Consider the following 9,321-nt stretch of genomic DNA (forward strand, 5'->3'; position numbering starts at 1 on the left):
ACAGACAGACACACAGACAGACAGACAGACACACAGACACGAGGTCGTTTGCATAAGCCCGCTGGATAGCTTTTTCAAAGCAGAAGGGCGGGCTAAAAATCACGCTATTTTAACGTTTCCATGGTTTTGGTGGGTAGAAGCACTTTCCACAATGTTTCTGATAATGTTATATGGCAGCTTTGCAAGTTTTCTCGCGAAGATATGGCAGAATAGGGTATTTCGGGTAAGCGGAGCGGCGGAAGCGGAACCGGCCAGTTCACAGCTGGTTGCTAAAGCGCGGGGGAGAGGGGGATGCTTGGCAGAGTCTACTGCGCATGCGCAGTTCGCAGGCTGAGACGGATCCAGCAGCCGCTCGGCCGTTCCGTTTCCGCTGCTTCGCTTACCCGAAATACCCTATAAAGGTACTGGTTCCGGTCGGGATTCCTGTTTTCTTCTCTTGGATCAGAGACCGAATAGGGTCTATTGAGCTAGCGACCTGGTATTTTCAGGGTCGTTTTGTATCATGAAAAGACAGATCGAGTTCGAAGAAGAGCGATCTAGCTCAAAAATTGGATTTTGAAAAGTTCAAAAACCACAGGTCCTACAAATAATGATTTTTAAAAATATTTTTACTTACAGTTACAGGTAACTCATCAAAGAAGAGCCCATACAGCGAAAATTTCGTCCGTTTGGCGCTGTCTTTAACCATTTAGGCGCCACAGGGAGTTTTTGACGAAAATAAGCGAAACAATGTTCAACCCTGCATGTTTAGTCGAAGCGACGGGAAGTTGACGGGCCGAAATCCCGTATCTTTGTGATCATTTTTGCGCTACCCGACTCGGGTGTCAGCGCCGCAGGCCTAAGTAGATGTATGCCAGGCGCATCGCATCGCAACAGTGTTTCATGAGATATCGCGAAGCCTGTTACGCGATACGTGGTCTGGCGTTAATCTACCTAGTTTAACTGTACAGTTTCACTAAGATGACCTCGAGAAAGTCCATGTTACTATAAAGGTTCATTTGCACTAGTTTTAACCGTAATTTCAGAAGTGTTTCCGGTGACGATTTCCTTAATAGACCCTATTCGGTCTCGGCTAAAAGAGAAGAAGACAGGAATCCCAACCGGAACCAGTTACGAAAAATAACGCTATTTTAACGTTTAAATAGCGTTGGAAGGGAAAAGTACAATCCACAATGTTTGTGATAATTTTTTATTTCGGGTTTGCATGTTTTCTCGCGAAGAAATGGCAGGATAAAGGTACTGGTTCTGGTCGGGATTCCTGTTTTCTTCTCTCGGAGCCGAGACTGAAGAGGGTCTATTCCTCTTGAAGCGGGCACAGCGGGAACAGTCTCTTTTAGCGCTTGCGCCCTTCTTTGACGAGTTACTCCTTCGAGAGACGTAACACTTGAAAAGGAACCTGTTGATTTTAATTTTTTAAACGGTTCATTTTGAGACGACAATGCCTATCTTTTAACTCGATCTGCCTTTTTATGACACGAAACAAACCTAAAAACAAAGCATTCCGGTAAAGCTGAAATGCAGAAGAATGGGGGGAAGAAGAAAACGGAAATCGCTATGCTTTAAAATGGTGACTTCCGTTTTCGTCTTCCCCGTATTCTTCTGCATTTCAGCTTTCCCGGAATGCTTTATTGTGGATCGCTGACTCGTTCTCAAGTTACCGTGTCGCAGCTGAGAGGGCTGGGTGGTAGTGGTAAGGGTTGACGCTGTGACGTCATAGGGTACTCCGGGACTCGATTAGACTAGCAAGAGAAGAACAAAATACGTCGGGCGCGGGGCTGGGCGGGGGGCTGTGTCCCTCTCCTCACTCTGCCTGCGATTTTCGTTCTTCTCGTTTCGGTCTAGCCGAGCCCCGGAGAACAGTATAGGTATCTCGCCCCATCCGCCCGGCAGCCTTGTGCGTTTCCAGTCCTCTGCTTTCGTGTTCAGCCGCCCCCCTTCTCCTCCGGGCTCGACTGCATTGACTGCAGTCACTCGCGAGGGAAAAGAGTTCGCCGGTCTCCGCTTAGTTCTGTGCTGCCTGATCTCTTCCTGCGGAGCGACATGGGTCGTCGCAAGGAGAAGTACGCAACTTCCAGTGCGCGGAGGCGGAGCCGACACGCCACGTGAGTCTGTCATATGATGCAGCTTGCGGTGTGAAAGACTGGGACCGAATATTGTCTATCGCGGGACAACTGGACCTTACGGGGAGAGTATACTGAAAAAATTGATAAATCACCTAATTTAATGAATTAATCAAGTTAAAATCTAAACAAGAGATAAAATCAAAAAAGTACTCTATAAATGTTGTAGTATGCACTTTGAGGATTAATTTAAGGTATAGAATGCCAAAAGTCTACCAAAAAACTGTGCGCACAGAAGTTTACAAAGTTACGTAAACTTTTAAGTTAAAAAAGTTCTATGTGCAAAGGTTTTTTGATGGATTTGGACATGCTATAGCTTAAATGAGTTTTTAAAGTGGGTACTACTACTATTATAAACCACTTTTTTGAAATTGTCTCTTGTTTAGATTTTAAGGATTACAGTATACCCTCCCCTTAAAGAAGAAAAGCATGACTGCCCGATCAGTTTCCTATTGTGCGCTCATTGGCTGACCGCCACACCGAAGACATCGTCGACCAATCACCATTTAGTAGGAACGAGATCAGGCTGTCATGTTTTCTTCTAGTCTTAGGCGGTAGCTAAAAAAAAGGGAAAAAGATATAAAAAACGCGATTTTTTGTGGAGACCTTCCCTAGACACCAAACTTTGATTTGACCCGGAGCACATTCATTTCCGACCAATAGGAGCCGAGATTTTAACACTTATGTTCAAAATTTGAACAAAAATACCGAAAATGACAAAATGTCGCAGCGAGACCATCTAAAATACTTTCCCGACTAACGTTGACCTGAGAAATCGAACGGAACAATTTCCAGACCCGTCCGACCAGGCCCCAGACGACGCCATTTTGAAAATATCTGCCTAAATGGTGATACACAGAGTTTTAACGCAATAACCCGTGTGGGGTGTCGTTTCCGCGTAACGTTACATCGCTGAGACCAAATATGAGGTCTAATGAACCAAAAGTCGACTTTTAGTTCATTTGAACCACTGTACAACACGCTAAGTACATGTTCATTATGATCCAAAATTCGAATTTTTACTACATACGTAAAATTTGACTTTCTCCTGCACTTTGTTAGAGTGAGAAACTCGATGAAGCCTCCGGTTTGGCTGTAACATTGACACTAAATCGTCATGTTACTGTTAAGAGTAATATTTGTCTAAATGTTTTTGGAGTTATTGAAGGTAAACTTTTAACACAAAGAGCAAAATATTTTTTTTAACAAACTCTACAAGAACACAATACAATTATTGGCTGAGCGAGTAGCGAAGCCCATAACTCCACTGACCGGAAAAGTTTCATTCTGTTTGTTTGTTTGTTTGTCTGTTTGTCTGTCTGTCCGCACGATAACTCGAGAAAGAATTGAAAGAGCAATCTGGGAATTTTAGGATCGTTTTGTATCATAAAAAGACACATCGAGTTCGAAGATGAGCATTCTAGCTCAAAAATTGACTTTTAAAAAAATCAAAAACCCACTGGAGGCAAAATGTATTTCTTACCGAATATTTTGTTATGGATTTCTTAGGGGTAACTCGTCAAAGTACATTCCTTGGGCCGAAAATTTCGTCCGTTTTGCTCTATCTCGTACCGTTTGGGTGCTAGGAGGCATTTCTTGGCAAAAATAAGGTGAAAACGACTAAATGGTCTATTAAGTCGTGAGAGATGCCTTATATTGAAAAATTGTGCAGGAAGTAATACTAAAACCACACAGCTGACTTCGAACCACACCCTCCTTTAGGCTCAAGGGTCCCTAGATTATCTAGTATCACTAAAACGATGTTTTTACACAAGAATCTGTCAAAATTCGAACCTTTAATGAAAACCGTAATGGAACAGCAGAAGTATCATGTTTCATGTCCCTAATTTTAGAGTAATAAGTCCCCAACAAATGCTGCGAGTATATCAAATTTTGGGGCCGGAAGGCCCTGTTCCCGAATACCCTCCTATTAACTCGTCTCGGGTGTCAGCGCCGCAGGCCTAGCTATATGTGCGCCAGGCGCGTCGCAGCGTAACAGTGTTTCGTGAGAAATCGCGAAGAATGTTAGGCGAGACGTGGTCTAGCGTAGATATAGCTAGGTTACATAACAATCTGACACAATTCGATTTTTAACGAAAACCGTTACCGAACAGCAGAAGTTCCGTGTCCCTTATTTTAGAGTACGAAGACCCCAACAAATGGTTCGAGTATGTCAAATTTTGGGCCAGGAAGACCCTGTTCTCCTATACCCTCTCCTTGACTCGTCTCGGGTGTCAGCGCCGCAGGCCACAGGCCTAGCTATGTGTGCGCCAGGCGTGTCGCAGCGTAACAGTGTTTCGTGAAATATCGCGAAGCCTGTTACGCGAGACGTGGTCTGGCGAACATATAGCTAGTTACATTGTTGGCTAAGCGATTAGCGAAGCCCATTACTCCACTGACCCGAAAAGTTTCATTCTGTTTGTTGATTCCCGTACAAAATTCCTAATCCAGTTTTCCTAATAACATTTTTCCTATCTCCGCACTTCCTAATGCACTATAGTCCTATACCGCTTTTACTACATTTTGAGTGGGAACTTTTCCTAAATGTTTTTCCTACTCGGCCCCCTGCTTCTACACAATACCTAAGTTTTTATCAACTAAATCGTTTTAACACTAAGAAACAGATGTAAAACTGAGGTCAATTGATGTAAGGAATTAAGTATACGTAGTCAAGCTTCTTGCTTCAGCTTCGCGCTCCATTAGAGTACCCTATTCTGTGACATGAAGCCTTTTGTACGATTGAATAGTCAATTTTTGAGCTAGAATGCCCATCCTCGGACTCGATCTGTCTTTTTCTGATACAAAACGACCCTAAAATTCCCAGATCGCTATCTCAATTTATTCTCTAGTTATCGTGCGGACAGACAGACACACAAACAAACACTCAAACAAACAAACAAACAGAATGAAACTTTTCGGGTCAGTGGAGTAATGGGCTTCGCTAATCGCTCAGCCAACAATTTTATAATTGTATTGTGTTCTTGTAGAATTTGTTAAAAAAAATATTTTGCTCTTTGTGTTATAAGTTTACCTTCAACATCTCCAAAAACATTTAGACAAATATTACTCTTAACAGTAATATGACGATTTCAACGGATAGTGTAAATGTTACAGCCAAACAGGAGGCTTCATCGATTTTCTCACTCTAACAAAGTGCAGAAGAAAGTCAAATTTTACGCATGTAGTAAAAATTCGAATTTTGGATCATTATGAACATGTACTTAGCGTGTTGTACAGTGGTTCAAATGAACTAAAAGTTGACCTTTGGTTCATTAGACCTCATATTTGGTCTCAGCGATGTAACATTACGCGGAAACGACACCCCACACGGTTTGTTACGCTAAACCTTTGTGTGTCACCATTTAGACCCATATTTTCAAAATGGCGCCGTCTTGGGCCTAGATGGAGGGTCGGACGGGTCTGGAAATTGCTCCGTTCGATTTCTCAGGTCAACATTAGTCGGGAAAGTATTTTAGTTGGTCTCTCTGCAACATTTTGTCATTTTCGGTATTTTTGTTCAAATTTTGAACAAAAACGTTAAAATCTCGGCTCCTATGGGTCGGAAATGAATGTGCTCCGGGTCAAATCAAAGTTTGAGGTCTAGGGAAGGTCTCCACAAAAAATCACGCTTTTTATATCTTATTTTGCCTTTTTTTGGTGGTATTCCAGGTCGAACCGCTTACACTATTCTCTATGTTCCGATTGTCTTTCAGCAAGCCCTATTCAGCCACCGACCGATTTCTCTGTGAGAAGTCGGTGCAAGGGCGAGAGATATTTCATTTAGTGGAATAACTCACATCTGTCTCATAACCGACAGCTCCTAAACTGACTGACCGGTTGCTGTCAGGGAGAAAAAAAAGGTGTCTGGAAGTCAGGGAAAAGTCAGGGAAATTTAATTTGGGTCAGGGAAAACTCTTCAGTGTGGGCAAATACTGGCCATGGCCCAGGTAGTTTCATGAAAGGTAGCATTAAATGCAAAATTAAGAGTCAAAAACATTTCACGCCATCTTCGTCGATTATTTTACAAATATTCTGGTTTTCTTAATATTCTTAATATTTTTCAGTAATAACGAATTTCTTTTTGCATCCTGTTTTAATTGTATTTCCACTACACTGACCTTCTACTGTACTCAGAAAAGTCAGGGAAAATCGGCATAGCTTGGTGTGTAAGTCAAGGAAAATAGAAATTGGAATCCGGTGTGAACCCTGTTACGTCAAAAAGGCCCTCTAGCTTCGAAGCGGTTTAAGATAGGGCCAAACGAACCAAATGGACGAAAGTTTACCTAAAAGGGTTCTTTTTTGACGAGTCAACCCTTGGAGAAACGTAAACATCACTGTAAGAAATTTTTAAGGCAATATTTCGCAGGTAGATGAGTAAACGCCACTTTCACCGACCGCAATGAGTAAATTTTCAGGTCTAATTACTGGCTAATTTCGATATCCATAGCATGGTACATTTCCATAAACATGGATAGGGGAAAATGTTTTGCGTATCCACATCCACATGGCAATCTTCCATTTCTTTAAATTGTAGACGTTTGCGTATCCAAGTGGTAATTCCAATAGACCTTTTCGACGGTAAGGTTAGGGGGGCTGAAAACTTTCATTGCCTGCAACATTTTCACTGAAACCGAATAGCAAATTTTGACTCCGTAGCGCAACGGAACAAGTCGACCGTTGTTGCGCTACGAAGTCAAAAATTCTAAACAGTTAGAAAGAAAAAAAGTTGCAGCCTCCAAATTGTTTCTAACCTCAACCACTGTCGAAAAGGTCTATTGTGGATTGGGAAGACCGCATGTCCCAATCCACATGGTAAATTTGTAGGGGTAAACGTAGAGGATCAGTTAGTAAGAAGAAAATTACGATTTGCAGGTTCCCAACCTGTTGCCGTGCCCCTCTCAACTGCTATGAGCGGCTGGTGCCTGCTGATATACCGAAATATAATGTTAGACCTGCTGGGAGTAGAACCCGTAACCTCCGAGCTCGGGAGCGCGCACGCTACCCCTCACCTCACTCAGCGTCTACCTCTGGGAGGGGACGCGTCGATAGATGATTGCTGAGCTTAACTTGAACTTGAAATTAAAATTTAACTTTAAATGCTCAGCTCTGTCAGGAAGCGCAAGGGGAGACCGCCCGGAAGACGGCGTGAAGTGAGGCGCCTGGCGTGAGACGTGGGATGTGAGGTGGACAGGCATGCCAACCAAAATCGCGAAAACTTTTTAATTTTAGCGCGCCGCAGGCCAAGGTAGACGCACATTTAGCTCAGCTTCACACGGTTTTAACGTGCGTCTACCTTGTATCTTCTCAAAGGATCGAGGTCTATTTACATCTATAGATTGTCTTTGCTTCCAACGGTGACTAAATGGACGACACGGACTTCTATCTTAGACCCAGGACTCGCCCTTGCATTCGATAGGCTGTTGCGTGTCAGGAATCCTATGGCATGTAAACACCAATCCAGTGCTTCCGAAAATTACCATTTGGATGTGTAACTGGCGTCTCCCAAAGCACCTAGCAATTTTTGACAACATATGAAATGTAAATTTACCATGTGGATATGTAAATTGCAATGTGGATAAGTAAACTACCAAAAAATGTTCAAAAGTAATTTTCTCTAAACATACGTAAATTTTAACAGTGATTGTGCAAATAACTTTACCAAGCGGGTGGAGAATAAAGATTTCCCAGTCCATTGATTGGCAACATAATTTTCAAAGCCACGGGGTTAAATTTACCCTCTACTGGACAGATAGAACTTTTGATACCTCCATTTACACCCTAAGGCGAGGTTCGCAGGATTTGTCGTAGTCGTTTCGTGCTGTAGGAGAGAACCTTAAAATACCCTGAAAATTTCAAGTCTCTAGCAAACATAACATACAGACACGAGGTCGTTTGTCTAAGCCCGCTGGGTAGCTTTTGTGGTCAGAAGAGGGGGGGGGGGGCTGAAAACTTCGGATGTGGCGTGAGAAGTTCGTCGCTCGTAATGAAGCATTCCGGCTAGGATGAAATGCTGAAGAATGCGGGGGAGAAGAAAACCGTTTTCGTTTTGCTCGCATTCTTCTGCATTTCAGCTTTATCGGAATGCTATCTTTGCGCGCATGACGATTTTGACTTCTATCTCCACTCCTGTGAGATTGAAGTAATACGAGATCAAATGAAAATCAATTTTAACTCTGAGCTAGGCTTCTTTGTACGTAAACTAGCTACACAAATCGGCACTTGCGCGCTATTTTTGGAAAATGAGTAGGGCGTTCCCGGCTATCCAAAACAGAAGTAGAAAAAGAACAAACTCACTGACTTTTCTGTTTTCGTGATGGCTGTGATTGGTTGAGCTGCCACAACGGCCCTTCAGGTATGAAAAACTGTCAGATCAGTTTCGAGCTCCACTGTGAAAAATAGTCGTGGGGGTTACGGAAAAAATTTCCATGACATATATCGTATTTTAACAAACCAGTCTCGTAACCTTTGAATATGTAAAAGTCGTTAAACATAGACCACAGAAAGGTCGTAATCTTATGATCTCAGATCATAAATTAACGATGAGAAAAACTTTGAAGTCTGCCCTACCGTAAAATTACGATCCCATGTTGTATTTTTGGTTTCTGGAAAATATCGTATTTTAACGACAAATGTCATAAAATTCAATCTTACAAATATCGTAATCTTATGATAATTGTTGTAAATTGTTATACCTACACTGCAAATAACAGGGAGAGGTTTGTTAGGAACAGAAGCAAGACAATCTCTTATTGCCTCTGTTGAGAAATAAGTCCTCAACCTCGCTCTGTGTTGGTATTATTTTAGGAATAAACACACTGCAAGTCATCCATGTTTGGGCCAACAACACTTTGGGGAGGGTTGGGTACTTTGATTCAACCCAGAGTATTAAAAATCCACTGTGAAACTTTGTTCTTGGCCTCTGAAGGCAGCAGCACTGACCCCATACCTTGATTTGATTGGTCCACTGGGGGGCCACTTGTTCACTAGCAGGTTAGAGTCTGTGCAGAAAGCCTAACCACAAAAGTAAACTCAGACTAATGTTTAGATGCACTAATTCAGGTTATAAATAGGTGGTCACACTTTGCATAGGCGCGGTTGACAGCGAGCGTCGACGGGAGTCGGTTGTCACGGCCGGGATCACTTCCAAGTAAATATAAATCTGATTTTACATCTTGCTAGAAGTTGGAGTAATATCTGGTCG

At 42.5% G+C, this 9,321-nt stretch overlaps 1 protein-coding gene across 1 annotated transcript in view; it reads left to right on the top strand.

Moving 5' to 3' along the window:
* Window positions 1-1,762: 1,762 nt before the first annotated feature.
* The window catches only part of LOC127749470 (N-lysine methyltransferase KMT5A-like), a 54,503-nt gene continuing 46,944 nt past the window's right edge, over window positions 1,763-9,321 (top strand). Inside the window, exon 1 of the mRNA XM_052267695.1 lies at window positions 1,763-2,102. Within this exon, the coding sequence (XP_052123655.1) occupies window positions 2,041-2,102 (62 nt within the window). The 5' untranslated portion in view covers window positions 1,763-2,040. The remainder of the gene's footprint in view (window positions 2,103-9,321) is intronic.

Source organism: Frankliniella occidentalis, unplaced genomic scaffold (genome assembly GCF_000697945.3).
Source record: "Frankliniella occidentalis isolate FOCC.00 unplaced genomic scaffold, Focc_3.1 Scaffold57, whole genome shotgun sequence".
NCBI classification, from domain to species: domain Eukaryota; kingdom Metazoa; phylum Arthropoda; class Insecta; order Thysanoptera; family Thripidae; genus Frankliniella; species Frankliniella occidentalis.